Source organism: Schistocerca piceifrons, chromosome 3 (genome assembly GCF_021461385.2).
Source record: "Schistocerca piceifrons isolate TAMUIC-IGC-003096 chromosome 3, iqSchPice1.1, whole genome shotgun sequence".
NCBI classification, from domain to species: Eukaryota; Metazoa; Arthropoda; class Insecta; order Orthoptera; family Acrididae; genus Schistocerca; species Schistocerca piceifrons.
Genome location: NC_060140.1, coordinates 934,838,194 through 934,854,599, shown reverse-complemented (window position 1 = coordinate 934,854,599; position 16,406 = coordinate 934,838,194). Strand labels below are relative to the sequence as shown.

Sequence of the window (16,406 nt, the reverse complement as noted above, 5' to 3'; positions counted from 1 at the left end):
TGTCCACCTGAAAAACTAACTCAATGTACTGTACTATTTTGCATTATACATCTTGACGCATGATCCGTGTGAAATCGATAAACCATAATTACTATACACTACTCTTGTTCCTTGAAGTAATCTTTAATTGTGTGATATTCATTATTTCTGAAGTACATTTTAGCTGGCTTTTTTAAACAAATGTGTTTCAGTAATAGTTTTCTCTTCTTTTGGCACTTCATTACACAGTTTTATCCCGTAATATAAAATACTGTTTTGAATGCTTTCATTTGTTTTTTCCGGCTAAATGTAACTCCAAACTGGTTCTTGTCTGATGATTATGTACAGAATTATGAGTGGAGTATTTATTAATATTTTCCCTGGTGTGCACCATATATTGGCAATGTGGTCACTTGGTATAGTAAAGATTCCCTTTTTTATTTTTAAACAGCCCTTTAAAATGAGCCTAGTTACTATGTCCAGTTATTATCCTTATGGTCCTTTTCTACATTTTAAGAACTTTGTACACGTTTTGGGCCTTCAATCCCCAGAAAAGAATTTAGTGTACGTAGGCTTAGTATGACACCATGAGACATTGACTGTTACGCACTGAGGCTAACACCCTACGATCATAGCATGCTGGTGACATTCTTTTGCCAGTATCTTTGTACGTTCACTCCACGTTAGATGACAATCAATGTTCAGCCCTAAAAACTTTGTGTTTTCTAGACAATCTATAGATTTATCATCTATGCTTAAAGTGCATGCTGTTAGTTTTCTCAATGTTCAACTTTAATTTATTGCATACTGACCAGTTGTGAACATCCTTGAGGGTTTCATTTGCTTTCCCTTTTAGAAGTTCTGATGTTTTATCTGTGGCTATGATATTTCTGTAATAGGCAAAGAGAACTTTTTGTCCCTGTCTTACACTGTATGGAAAGTATTGATATATATTAAGAACAAGATTAGACCCAGTACAATATCCTGAGGACCACCGGTGTTTATATATTTCTTGTCTGACAATTGCTTTGTTAAAAATTTATCATCAGCAGACTTGTGAAAAATCTCTGCCTTTTGCACCCTGTTTTTTAAGTAAGACTGAAACCATTCATTCAGTGTTACTCTTATACCTAGCACTTCTTGGTTACTCAATACTATTTTATAGCCAACAGTGTCAAAAGCATTGTCCAAGTCTAAGATAATGTCTTTATCGCAATCATCCCTGTTAATAGCTTCAGGTGAACTGTACAATAGAAACCCTAAACACAGGCTTTGGGGATCACACAGCTCAAAAACTCTCTCTGAGTATAGAAACTGAGCTACAGCTTAAACACTGCATAACAATCACCAGTAGAAACTACAGTAATGAAAATATAAATCATTTTCTCCATTACTTGAGGAAAGAAAGCTGGGAAGAGATTTATAACTGCGAGCACACAGATGGAAAATATAATAACTCTATTAACAGTTTTTCCTACTATTTTGAACTGTGCTTCCCTTCAACCCAGAGGAAAACGTACACAAGGAAAAGAAAATAATAAATGGATTACTCCTGGGATTCTAGTATCTTCAAACAAAAAAAGATTACTGCACAGATTGTCCAAACAACTCACATCACCAGAATTTGACTCTTATTACAAAACCTAAAAAAGATATTCAAAAATGTAGTCAAACAAGCAAAAGTAATGGCAAATGACACATCATAAAAAAAGTCCACCAATAAGATGAAAGCCATATGGAATATTGCCAGGTAAGAAACTGCAGCAGAACAGATAGACTTCCATAACATTAATTGCCTAATGGAGAACTCAACTGTGATAACTGAACCCACAAAAACTGCAAATAAATTTAATTCCTACTTTACGCAGATAGCTGAAAATCTTATAAATCAAGATTTACACTGTACTCCTATAGATCAATCCAGATGTACTATAAATAACAAATCTGTTTTTCTATACCCCACCAATGAAAAGGAAATACTTAATATAATCAAAGAACTGAAGCCCAAATTCTCTGTTGATACGGACAGTATCCCTGACTATATCTTGAAGAAATGTGCTCCCCTCATAGCCAGGCCACTTGTCAACATCTGTAACTGCTCTCTGTCAGAAGGGGTGTTCCCGGAAAAATGGGAAAATTGAAGATAGCGAGAGTGAAACCCCTGTTCAAGAAAGGGATAAAAAAAGAAGTATCAAACTACAGGCCTATCTCACTCTTACCTGGTTTTTCCAAAATAGTTGAAAAAAATCTATTATGAAAGACTAATCAGTTTCATAGAAAAATAATTATTATTTCTCAAATACTCAACATGGATTCCGAAAATCTAAATCTACTGAGACAGCTATATTTGCATTCCTAAATGAAGCCTTAAATGCAGTAGACAATAAAGAACATATCTCAGCCATATTTGTAGACCTCTCTAAAGCACTTGATGTCATCAATCACAACATCTTGCTTCAGAAACTTGGATGCATAGGTATTAGGGGCCCGGACTATGAATGGATAAAATCATATCTCCAAAACACAGAGCAATTAGTTGAGCTTACTATCGAAGAAGGGAGCAAGATCGCCCCTCAATAAATGCCAGTTCTACTTTAATAATAACAAAAATATGACATCAGTCATCTGTTTACCAAACTTAACAGCTCTGTGCCATGGCATTTATGGCCACTAAACCAAATTTAAAGAAAAAATTGCTTAGTAGGAGGTAGTATTGATGTTTTTAAGACATCACATATAGCTTGACTTAGCATAGCAAACAACTTTTTTCCCCCTCCTGTGTCTTCTGATAGATTTAGACTAAGCGTAGCACACAACTTTTTTTTCTCCTCCTGTGTCTTCTCACAGATTTAGTCTCTAGATTTGCCAACAGTTTACAATGTGTAAGTTGAGTAACTGTCTCAATAAAATATTATGGGGTTTGCTCAGTTAATCTGATGGTAAATCCAATGTCCATGCATTTTCCTACACTTTGTTGTAATATCAACATAACTCCACAATTTATCCATTCTTTCTCCTCAGCATCTGAGTATCCTATTTTTCTGCTTCTTTACAGCGTCTTCTGGTGTGCAATCCAGCACTGCGGATGGCAGCTGATGATGCAATGGCGCATCTTTACTTCAGTGATCTCAGTCCTGCCATTAAAAATGACCGCTGCCAGTGACTGGTGCCATGTCCTGTGAGTGATGTTTCTTCAAACTCCTCTGTGTACTCACTAATATGGTAAGTATTAATTTCAGGAAACCATTTTCTTAATCAATTTTCTGTTCATTCATGACACTGAATAAGATTTAGACTGAGTTAACTCTAAGTGTAGTGCAATGTGTAATATAAGGAGCTTCTAAAGAGGACACACAGTGAAGGCAGTGTTTGAGGGGGGGAGATGCATTATTATGTTGTGTGATTTTATGTATTACCATTTTTGTGTACGTGGTGTAGATGTACAAAAACTGCCAAGAAATTGTTTGTGTGTCTATCGACCTGCCAGCACTTTCGTTTGGTAAGTCACATCATCTTTGTTTTTAGATATATTTTTCCCACGTGAAATGTTTCCCTCTATTATATTCATATCATTAATTTGAACCTGGCAAGAAAGTGTTTTGTTAGAGATAGAAGATTGGAAAATGTAATTTGTCTTTTTATTGGGAATTGCATGGCCACAGGAAATGTTGCACATTCTGTGTACTGTCAGAGTGTTTGAGTTTCTTGCCAAATATGTTCCGTAAGAATGAAGATGAGGAATTATTTTTACAACTTGTTAACAGCCTGATTATCAAACTATGTCTCAGACTGACTAGACCCTTTGGGCTTTACAGGCTGTTACTGAAGTATCTGAGCATAGTGCAAGACCTAGTTCACTCCATCATTCTGTCAGTACACCTGCCCTCCTTTCTGGATAGCTGTTTTGGAAAGAGTGCTGTGTGTGAAAGACAAGTGTCCAAGTTTGGAGTCTGGGTTGATTATACAGTTTTAATCTGTCAGCAAGTTTCATAACAGTGTACATTTTACTGTGAAGAGGAAGATATATGGTGTGGTTAATTATTCCTCTCAGTTTCTCTTTTCATTGAGTACTACTTCAGCAATGGATTAATGAAAACCTCTGTGGAATTTTGAAAGTAGAAAAGAACATTAGCAAATTCAGACTTTTGTCTGAGTTGTCTGATATATCTGGTACGACCATAGCCAATAAAGGACAAGGAATTAACATACAGTTTTAATCTCTTTGGAAATTTCATCATTTTGTTTTAACCTCCTTGGAAATTTCATCATGATAATCATTTAAAGCCTGCCAAAGTTGACTTGTCCACATTTTTCCCTGTGCTATCAACCATACCTTAACACGTGAAGTGCCAAGTGGCCACCATCACCATCAGGAGAGCCTCACGCCTCACACCCGATGCCATGGCCTGACCTGGCAGCGAAACATCCATCAATGTGCATGTGGCAGTCAGTGTGTTAATGTGTTGTGGGCTGATTTCTGCAGGTAAAGCCTCAATGGCATATTAATGCCCTGCATTATGGACTGCTGCTCCCATTGGTAGCTTATTCACAATTTGTAAATCAAGCTGTGCACTTATTACTTCTGAAAGATATATTCTCAAATGGTGTGAAAGGCAGTAAGTGGAGACAATACGAGAGTGGAAAAGAGGGGTTCTGGATTCGAGTACCCGCTCAAATCAGCATTGTTAAAATGTTATAAGCGAGAACAGAGTACGATTCACATCACAAGTTGACAGGAAAATATTTGAAAGTATTGTGCTTATTTTAAATCGGAGCCTTGCTGATGGTATAATTAATTTGATAGTAAAGATGAGTTTCTGTGGTGTCTGCAATAGTGTGAATAAATTCCTATGCCACTGCTGCCGTATCATCTACATAAGCTTAAATGCTGCTGAGGGGCGAAACAGTGCATTAAATTTATTTAAGTGGTGTGCAGAAGTCAGTTCTTAAAGTCATCCCAGTACATTCCAGTATAGAAACTAATATAATATTGCTGTTGCCAGGGCTCTTAAATGCAGTGTCAAATGTTGACACTTAACCTTTGCAGTATTTTAATATGTGACTTCTATGATGTAGTGGTAACAGGAATAAAATTTTATGGAATAATTTTGGTGCATTCTGTGTTTAATCGTCAGCTGCACATGTGCTAGCATTTCACCAGAGATGTTCGAGCAGGCTGCAGTAATACAGTGAAACCTCTATATAACGTTTTTCAAGGGACCACAAATTCTGAACACTGTATAGAGGAAAACACTATAAAGAGGAAGGCTTCCAAATAATAATTATAGGGCATTACTGAAGATCAGGATACCACTAATCAGCTTTGACAAATGGTGCCATAGATGACGTTTTAAATTTTCTCAACATATGATATCCATTGCAAATGATCAATGTATCAACTGATTAGTTTTTTTAATTAAAACATGGGGCTCGGTAGGTGGATGGGTGAAAGTAAATGGATCAGTTTGTACAGTAAAAAGTTATAACAGATTCTTAAGATTGACATCATTCTCCAAAGCTGACAGGTGGTATCGCATTCTTCAGTTGACCCAATTATAGAATATGAGCCAAATTTTGTTTATGATATACTGAACAAATTACATGAAAACACAGTAAATGGGACAGATTAAAAAAGAATTAGTTATGAAAAAAGAAAAAATTACTTCAATAATTAAATTATCAAATGGAACTTAAATTTGCACAAAACTCTAGGAACCTAAGCAATCTGAAAATAACATACCTATGATTTTTTAAAATATTCAAGCAGGCTTGCTTGTTTTCTGTTTCTCCTAGACTCTATGGCAACCATTTCTTGCTCCAAATGAGCAAGTTGAACTACTGTTCTGTCCTCAAGTCTATGGGCCATCATGTACCTCCTGAATGTTTCAAAGGCTTCAGCTGCCTTAGTATATGAGGGCACAGGGTCATCTTCCTTGTCACTGTCACTTTCACTACCACTATTACTCTCCAAGCTTCTCTCTGCAGTCAGCTCCTCAATACTTTGTACTCCTGTGGTTGCCACGTTGTCATCCACAGCCACAACGTCCTCAAAAGTGACAGAATCACTGCCTATTAATTGGTGAAACTCTTGCAAATCACTTGCAACTTCTTCCACAGGAGCTGCCATCTCATTCTCACAGAATCCCGCTTTTGTGAAACAGTTTTTAATAGTTTCAGCACTTACTTCCCTCCACGAGTACATAATTAAATTTATTGCCTGTAAAATGTTCAGTTTCAGTTGTGAGCTTTGTTGGCTTCCCGGTTTTCGTTGGTCCATCAAATTCAAGGCCTTTTTTACAAGGGCTGTCCTATATTTAACCTTAAGGGCGTGTATTATGCCCAAGTCCAAAGGTTGCAGACGGCTGGTGCAGTTGGGTGGCAGGAAAATTACTTTAACATTTTTCAGAAAGGGTACGTCTGGTGGATGTGCCGCACATCTATCCACAAACGGCAGCACTTTTCTTGCAGCACTCCCCATTTTGGCGTCAAATTCTCTTAGAAAACGTAAAAATATTTCACTCGTCATCCATGCCTTGGCATTGTTTGTATATTTGCACGGAAATTTGGAAATGTTTTTGAAGCACCTCGGATTTTTTGGCTTCCCGATAACCAAAGGTTTCAGTTTTTCACTGCCATCGGCGTTTGTACACAACAAAACGGTAAGACGTTCCTTGCTCTTCTTACCTGATGGTAAGAAGAAAAGTAAATGTCTCATCCGGCATTAAATTGAAAAACATGCTGGTTTCGTCAGCGTTATAAATGTCACGCAGTTTGTAGCCCTGTATCAGGTTAGGGAGAGTCTGTATCCACTGAGCTACAGTTGGTTCGTCCACACTTTTACTTTCACCACATTCCGATTTGTACACAACACCATGACGCTGTGGAAATTTATCAGTCCATCCATTGGATGCCTTAAAATTGTCCATTCCTAACTGAAGTGATATTTGAAGCGCCTTCTTCAAAATAGTTCCGTTTATAGGAGTGTTTGCAGCACGTGCTTGCTGAAACCAAGTTAATAAAACTTTCTCCATTTCGTCGTAAGTCAATTGTTTCAAACGCATACGTTTCGAATTTCCACAATTCTCAAACCCTTCCATTATCGACGATCTGTTTTTCATAATAGTGTTGAGTGTTGAAGGGGCCAGTCCCAATTGCTTCGCTAGCTCCACGCGACTCATGCCAGGAGATGCCTCCACTTTTTTAATAATAGAAACCTTCTCTTCCAGAGAAATATTCTTCCGCTTTTCACCCATGTCCACTGATGAAAGCTTTAAAAAAACGTTATATCGAAGACACACACTTACTAGGCACACAAACTGTTTGCTGCTCAGCTCACACAACACGCTACTAAGTACTAATACAAAGCATCGACTGAAATTGCGTCAAAAAGATCGCAAGCAGAATGTGCGTCACATGTCACGTGACCGGGTTTTGCCGCTGACATATGAAATACGCTGAGTGCGGGCTTTCTGAGCCAGTGCAAACTGTGAAACCACATAACGGAAAACGATGCGTCTACATCCTGTCACTTAAACATTATAAAGAGGTAAATAATTGACCAGGGTTTCAAAAATATGAGCATTACATGGAGGAAACTGTAATATAGAGGAAACACAGTAAAGAGGAAAATTTAACATTGTTTATATGGGCTTTTAGTCGGGACCGAAAAAAACGGAGGTAACATAGAGGAAAACATTATATGGAGGAACGTTGTAAAGAGGTTTCACTGTACATTGTTCATATCATTGAGTGCAGTTGGTAAGTCCTTGTAGACAGTGTCTTTCGGCTTTCTCCACAGAAAAAAGTCTGCATGCATCAAATCCTGGGAACTCACCGGCCAAGATATAGGTCCCCTGTGTTGAGTCAAATGATTTGGGAACAATTCATCCACTATGGGCTGGACAGCTATAATTTTGGTACCAGAGGCTGCTCCTAGTCTGCAGAGAAATGTTTTCTGGCGTCCGTGGAAGATGGTCTGTTAGAAGGCTGCGATGCTTGTTTGTGTTCAGTGTTGCATCTATGAAAAATGAGCCTATGAGCTGCTGGTTCAGTATTCCACACCACACGTTTACACTCCATGGATGCTGACATTCCATGTGATAAAGCCAACAGGGATTGTCAACAGATCAATAGTGTGTGTATGGGCTGTTTATCTGGCCATGATTGGTAAATGTGGCTTCATCAATAGGCAAGGTACATGATACATACATATCATGTCTTTAAGCTCATGTACACAAGTTAACGCAATTTTCATAATTGTTTCCATGTTGCTGTTGATGGAGAGAGGTGTGATAGGGATGGAACCTATGTCACTGGAGAACGTGAAAGATACTTGCCTGACTCATGCCACTTCCTCGTGTGATTGTGCATGAGCTAACGTGCGCAGCAGAAAGGACATTTATTTCCCCCTCTTCTGCGGTCACTTGTTTCCTTCTGTTACATTGTCCAGGTGTTACACTACCACTTTCACGTGACTGGTTGAAGAGGTTGATAAATAATTGCCAAGATGATTGATGCCTGTTGGGATATCTTGCCTCGTACATCATACAAGAACGAACTGCATTCTTCCTACACTCTCCATATGCCATGAGCATGACAGCTTTTTGTGCATTGGTAAATCATATCACCCGCGGAGATGTTGCACAACACAATATCTCGTAAATAACTCACACTAGAATCCTGCAACAAACACAACTGACATTTTAATTTACTCTACTTTTACTTTGTTAATATCAATAGGCATTGTTCCTCTTAAAAAAGTGTAAGTTTGCTCATAAAATACACTTTATGAGTATTATTACAATGAGTTGATGGGCTTCAATATGAGTCCCTGACTACCAAATCATTCTGTGAAAACCGCACACCAGTAACATACTTCATTTCTGCAATATTTGTAGTACAAGTTTTACGTGATCCACCCTGTTTATAACCAAATTAGTTTTTGTGTACAGAGTGTAGATATAATTAACTACTTTGCAACAATGTTAGATATTTGAGATCCCTGTCTGTTATGCAGACTAAATTACGCAGTACCGCTTCTGAAGACAGTTATTAGCAGATAAAGAAATGCCAAGATAGTGTCTACAGGTTTGGTTTTCTCTGACATTTTACTGTTCTGTTTGTATGATGTAATTGAAATAATTAAACTTCCACTTCCATTGTTTTTATTTCTTGCAGTTGTTGTGCTTTGCAGAACATCTCTGCCATCAACAGAAGTTATACCTATGAGAGATGCTGCTGAATGGATGGTATATTTTATTCACAACGATTCTTGTGATGCATATGCTTGAGATCCTGATGTTTGGTACTGAACATTCCTAAGCAATATGTGTACTGTGCTTTGTCCATAGTTTCTTAAGTGGAAAGTTTTTGATGTATAATTGGATAATCACAAAGTGAACTACACATATTATATAAATACCAAAGATGAATATTTTCTTTTGAGTGTATTACTTCAATGTCTTTTTATGTAAGTGAGCCCGTTATTATTGTGAGAAGAATATGATGAAAAATATTAGTTTTTGGGTAGATGAGTCATTAAGAAATTGACTGAAATCTAATTGTGTTGTGTAAAATGTTAAATGTACCCATATTCTGGTAAAGACATTGCTTGAAAATATTTTTACAATGTGAGCCTCTAAAACAGTATTTGAAATGTCTGAATGGACTGTGCTGTAGTGTAGTCTAAAAAAGTTTTCAGTCTTTGCTTTTTGTCATACCTTGATTTTAGTCAGATCCTTTTGTGTGTGTTTCATTACAGAAGTGTTTCTGCTACTATTTGTTAGTTTAGAATGAGTATTTCACATAGGAGCTGTGATGTTTTGAGTATGTCATTAGTCCTCTTTCTTTCCCTGACAAATGTATTCCCTATTTTTGAGTTGTAACACAATTAAATTAGTTTAGTAAGTCTTGCTTCATTAAAGAGCTCAGTTAATTCAGTATTTAAATTCTACTATTACTGAAATTTAAACAGAGAAAATTTAACACAATACTACCTATCTTCACTGCTTTTTACTGTTTTAGAGAGTATTGCACCTGAATTGTCATTTTGAAACAACTCTAGTCTTGATATCAAAATCTAGCAGATAAGATAACTTCACTGGTCAAACATATTAGTCTCTTTCATCATGTTAGGATATGCCATGTTCCTGATACTTTGTAACACGTGCAGTTTGCTGTGATGTTGATTGGACAAGGCTGTGGATGTAGGAAACACCATTGTCCAATCACTATACTCATTAAACACCACATGGCAGTCAGATTAAAAAACTTTCATCCCTAATATTTTAAGCACTGTTCCAAATACCCACAGATATCTTTAATGTGGTCTCTATTAGGGGACTTTTCAATCATTCCTAGATGCATAATTGGCTCTGGACATTCATTTTACAGTGCAACCTTTGAAGGCAGTGCCGCTTAAGCTGCAATTTCAGACAGGCGAATGACAAAACATGGTTGTCATGCATGTTGTTGCTGTTCCTCTTCACAGTACCTGTCAATTGAAGTGAAGGATCCGTTTCCTTAAAATTAAAACAGAACAACAACAGAGATCTATCTCTAGCCTGCACCACTCTTTTTTAGGCCATTGTCCCAGAAGACTTTCTGTGCTACCCAATGAACAAGAGCCTATATATGATTTACAAAGGTTGAAAGGGGGTTAGTTTGACTGAAGAACATGTTTACTGTGCTCTACTGCATCAAAATCTTTCAACCTACTTGGCAGTTTTGTGAGCACAAGTGTGTGTTTCTTGCATGCACCTGTGTTATAAATTTACGAGTGACTGAATTCCTTGCAGTATTCATTTTGAGACCTGCAGGAATGAAGCTGTCATTAGCTATGAGCTGAGAGTCATGCTTTCAGTCTCAGTCTGTGTTGATCAGCATTTGGTCACAATTCTGACCGGGTGAATCCAGACAGTGCTATCTGCTGAGACATAGTCAGTGTAATCCACCACATCTTTCACAGCATGACTTTTGATACACCTAAAGGCTGTCTCACAGTTTTTGCTCTCCATCACATTGTGTCTTGCACCTCTTTGTTACATCTGACTAATGGCAGAAATAATTCAGTGGACTGCTTCATACACACTGTAAACACTAGCCACATTCGCCAGTAGTTTACCCTACACTCCACATAATACCATGCTATGAGCAGTTCCTTGACGGAATTGTCAAGTTTGATACACATGATGACTAACCTTTGTCTGGTGAACTTAAGTTATATTTATTCTAAATATGGCAGAAAATGCAACTGGCATTTTTGTAAAGTATATTTTAAGTCTATATCCAATTTTATGGATGCAGTAATACTTTATACAATAGGTAAATAATTTATATTTGTACTTTGTCTGTAAGACTTCTGTAATAGTCATTATGCTAGACATTCTTGTTTGCTCTGCTGTAAAATCTGTCCATCAATGTAAAATATCCGTATTAGTCTGAAAATTTTAAGGTCAACGTGGTTTGTGAAGAAAGGGACCGAATCGTTTTAACGAGCACGTGATACCAATAAACAGCTTCGTGTGTGTACGGTATGTTTACATATGACTAGTAAATAGAGCACTCTACCATTATATTTAAGAAACAATGTTAGATGGGGGTAAAGTGACAGTGGTCCAAATTTTTGCTGTTTTATTGCTTATTCTCAGAGTGCTGCTCTTACTATTTTAAATATTAAATGCTATGCCTGTTTTTTTTGATATTACAGTTTGTAGACGATCAACAAAACAACAATATTGAATCTACCTTCTTTGCTCTATATTTTGTTTTATTACACATTGTAACCAAAGATAAAATTTTATTACTATTCTGTTTCATTGCTTATCACAATAAAAAACTGGAAGATAGTTAAATCTCTTTATCTGTGGCTGTGTAATGAGGTAGTTAGGCTTTGTCCTTATAATTGAAGTAGTTTGTCCCTTGGCAAGTTGTATACCATATTAATTGCCCCGAGAAAAATGACATGCTGGGTAATGTAGAGTTCAAATCCCTGTCCAGGCACGCAGATTTAGGTTTTTTGTTCTTGTCCTAAATTGCTTATGGTGAAAGCAAGAATGACTCTTTTTTTTTAAAAAAAAGAACACAGCTAATGTTCTTTCTCATCTCTGCCTATTCTCAGAATGAGCATGTGTGTAATGACATTGTCATTTACGTGACAATAAAATACTAATCTTCCGTCCATTTTTGTATTTTTAGGTGTTCTGTATGAATGAATTATTTTGTTTAACAGAATTTAGCAACAGTAACTGAAATAAAAATTTCAGTTTCTATTGAATGTGTTAAATTTCTGCTGCTTCAAGAAATTAATGCAGAGTAAGTCAAGGCAAAAAAAAAAAAAAAAAAAAAAAATTTGTGAGTAACCAGAAATATTGTGTCTTACAGATGAGATCACTGACATTGAAATGGCAAATAAAAACAGAGAACTGAGGAACAGATAACAGTTTGTAACTCCAAATATTTAGATTCTTTCTCTTGAAGTGTGGATTGGGAATAATTCTACCTATAGTATGCCCTATCAAGTAGTTGGTAACAAATTTTTAATCAGAACATGTTTCAGTGATATACATTTTATTTACCATGTAGTTTGGTGTTTATTTCCGTTGTCCTAAATTGTTCAAGGCACATAGTAGGAACGTCAGTGCTACAGTACATTCTTCCTGATCCTCATCCAGTTGGAAGAGTGTGTTTGACAAGGGAGCAGCTTTTCACCCTTTTGTGATAGTCTGAGAGAGTGGGGAGTAAGGTGACTACTCAGTGTAAATGGAAAAACCTATTTTTATTTGCAGAGGAGGAGGACAAATATATAAAGAACAGAGACATTTTAAAATAACTGAAGACAGCAAAAATAATCAGTGTTTGAAAATATACTGTTAAGTAGCACTTTGCTACTCCCATGGTTGTCGGAATTTTGTAATAGTGCCTGGCAGGCAGTATTACAACCTCCTCTCCTTCTCTCTCTGTCCATCTCCGTCTCCCTGTCTCTGTCCATCTTGTCCTTTCCCCTCCCTCTGTCCATCTCATCCTTCCCCCTCCCTCTGTCCATCTCATCCTTCCCCCTATCTCTCTGTCCATCTCATCCTTCCCCCTATCTCTCTGTCCATCTCGTCCTTCCCCTTCTCTCTGTCCATCTCCTCTTTCCCCCACTCTCTGTCCATCTCCTCCTTCCCCCTTCCCCATTCCTATCTAATTACCTCCCCCCCCCTGACCGTTACGTCTTCCCCCCTCTCTCCCACTTTAAGCTTTTGTTCTTGTTATTGCAGAGAAAACCTTCATTTAGAATTAAAGTCATTTAAAACGAATCAGTGAATGTTTTGAGATCATTGGTATGCAAGGTATGGAGAGACCTCTCCAACTGCTGGTTCTGTGAGGATAGGAGCTTCAGTGACAGTATTGTGCATAATTTTTAATCTGCAGAAGTGGTAGGTGAGGATTATAGAGTTTCAGATATTAAGATTCTGTATTAGGATTCTAATCATAAGGCGATAAACCAAATGTCGAAATTTCCTGTGTTCTTTTGAAACTGCGCCTGAGAAAGAAAACAAAATACCAAATTTTTGTGTGGACATAAAGAATATATATGTGAGAAACAATTTGTCTAATGTTTAAATGCCCTGTGATCGTAGTTAAAACTGATACCGAAAAAGAAAACAAAACTGCACAGTTTCACAGCACAGCATACACAGCATTTTCTTTCTCTCAGTCAGTTTCAATGGAAAACTTGTACATTGTTGCTCAAAAAAATATAGCCTATGTCCGTTGAAATGGTTGTTAGAGTTGTTGTGGTCTTCAGTCCTGAGACTGGTTTGATGCAGCTCTCCATGCTACTCTATCCTGTGCAAGCTTTTTCATCTCCCAGTACCTACTGCAACCTACATCCTTTTGAATCTGCTTAGTGTATTCATCTCTTGGTCTCCCTCTACGATTTTTACCCTCCACGCTGCCCTCCAATACTAAATTGGTGATCCCTTTATGCCTCAGAACATGTCCTACCAACCGATCCCTTCTTCTAGTCAAGTTGTCCCACAAACTTCTCTCCTCCCCAATCCTATTCAATACCTCCTCATTAGTTATGTGATCTACCCATCTAATCTTCAGCATTCTTCTGTAGCACCACATTTCGAAAGCTTCTATTCTCTTCTTGTCCAAACTATTTATCGTCCATGTTTCACTTCCATACATGGCCACACTCCATACAAATACTTTCAGAAATGACTTCCTGACACTTAAATCTATATTCGATGTTAACAAATTTCTCTTTTTCAGAAACACTTTCCTTGCCATTGCCAGTCTACATTTTATATCCTCTCTACTTCGACCATCATCAGTTATTTTGCTCCCCAAATAGCAAAACTCCTTTACTACTTTCATTGTCTCATTTCCTAATCTAATTCCCTCAGCATCACCCGACTTAATTCGACTACATTCCATTATCCTCGTTTTGCTTTTGTTGATGTTCATCTTATACCCTCCTTTCATGACACTGTCCATTCCGTTCAACTGCTCTTCCAAGTCCTTTGCTGTCTCTGACAGAATTACAATGCCATCGGTGAACCTCAAAGTTTTTATTTCTTCTCCATGGATTTTAATACCTACTTCGAATTTTTCTTTTGTTTCCTTCACTGCTTGCTCAATATACAGATTGAATAACATCGAGGAGAGGCTACAACCCTGTCTCACTCCTTTCCCAACCATTGCTTCCCTTTCATGCCCCTTGACTCTTATAACTGCCATCTGATTTCTGTACAAATTGTAAATAGCCTTTCGCTCCCTGTATTTTACCCCTGCCAGCTTCAGAATTTGAAAGAGAGTATTCCAGTCAACATTGTCAAACGCCTTCTCTAAGTCTACAAATGCTAGAAACGTAGGTTTGCCTTTCCTTAATCTATCTTCTAAGATAAGTCGTAGGGTTAGTATTGCCTCACGTGTTGCAATATTTCTACGGAATCCAAACTGATCTTCCCCGAGGTCGGCTTCTACTAGTTTTTCCATTTGTCTGTAAAGAATTCGTGTTAGTATTTTGAAGCTGTGGCTTATTAAACTGATTGTTTGGTAATTTTCACATCTGTCAACACCTGCTTTCTTTGGGATTGGAATTATTATATTCTTCTTGAAGTCTGAGGGTATTTCGCCTGTCTCATACATCTTGCTCACCAGATGGTAGAGTTTTGTCAGGACTGACTCTCCCAAGGCCGTCAGTAGTTCTAATGGAATTTTGTCTACTCCCGGGCCTTGTTTCGACTCATATCTTTCAGTGCTCTGTCAAACTCTTCACGCAGTATCATATCTCCCATTTCATCTTCATCTACATCCTCTTCCATTTCCATAATATTGTCCTCAAGTACATCGCCCTTGTATAGACCCTCTATATATTCCTTCCACCTTTCTGCTTTCCCTTCTTTGCTTAGAACTGGGTTTCCATCTGAGCTGTTGATATTCATACAAGTGGTTCTCTTTTCTCCAAAGGTCTCTTTAATTTTCCTGTAGGCAGTATCTATCTTACCCCTAGTGAGATAAGCCTCTACATCCTTACATTTTCCTCTAGCCATCCCTGCTTAGCCATTTTGCACTTCCTGTCGATCTCATTTTTGAGACATTTGTATTCCTTTTTGCCCGCTTCATTTACTGCATTTTTATATTTTATCCTTTCATCAATTAAATTCAATATTTCTTCTGTTACCCAAGGAGTTCTACTAGCCCTCGTCTTTTTACCTACTTGATCCTCTGCTGCCTTCACTACTTCATCCCTCAGAGCTACCCATTCTTCTTCTACTGTATTTCTTTCCCCCATTCCTGTCAATTGTTCCGTTATGCTCTCCATGAAACTCTGTATAACCTATGGTTTAGTCAGTTTATCAAGGTCCCATCTCCTTAAATTCCCACCTTTTTGCAATTTCTTCAGTTTTAATCTACAGTTCATAACCAATAGATTGTGGTCAGAGTCCACATCTGCCCCTGGAATGTCTTAAAATTTAAAACCTGGTTCCTAAATCTCTGTCTTACCATAATATAATATATTTGAAACCTGTCAGTATCCCCAGGGTTCTTCCATGTATACAACCTTCTTTCATGATTCTTGAACCAAGTGTTAGCTATGATTAAGTTGTGCTCTGTGCAAAATTCTGCCAAGCGGCTTCCTCTTTCATTTCTCAGCCCCAATCCATATTCACCTACTACGATTCCTTCTCTCCCTTTTCCTACTACCGAATTCCAGTCACCCATGACTATTAAATTTTCGTCTCCCTTCACTATCTGAATAATTTCTTTTATCTCATCATACATTTCTTCAATTTCTTCTTCATCTGAAGAGCTAGTTGGCATATAAACTTGTACTACTGTAGTAGGCGTGGCCTTTGTGTCTATCTTGGCCACAATAATGTGTTCACTATGCTGTTTGTAGTAGCTTACCCGCACTCCTATTTTCCTATCCA

At 37.5% G+C, this 16,406-nt stretch overlaps 2 protein-coding genes across 2 annotated transcripts in view; one reads left to right on the top strand and one right to left on the bottom strand.

Moving 5' to 3' along the window:
* LOC124787858 (cyclin-dependent-like kinase 5) overlaps nt 1-12,125 on the top strand; it is a 37,538-nt gene extending 25,413 nt beyond the window's left edge. The window contains exons 7-8 of the mRNA XM_047254821.1: nt 3,035-3,201; nt 9,157-12,125. Of these exons, the coding sequence (XP_047110777.1) occupies nt 3,035-3,142 (108 nt within the window). The 3' untranslated portion in view covers nt 3,143-3,201; nt 9,157-12,125. The remainder of the gene's footprint in view (nt 1-3,034; nt 3,202-9,156) is intronic.
* LOC124789237 (tigger transposable element-derived protein 6-like) lies at nt 5,720-6,457 on the bottom strand. Its single transcript, XM_047256532.1, has one exon. The coding sequence runs from the start codon at nt 6,455-6,457 to the stop codon at nt 5,720-5,722; it is 738 nt and encodes a 245-aa protein (XP_047112488.1).
* Nucleotides 12,126-16,406: the final 4,281 nt, after the last annotated feature.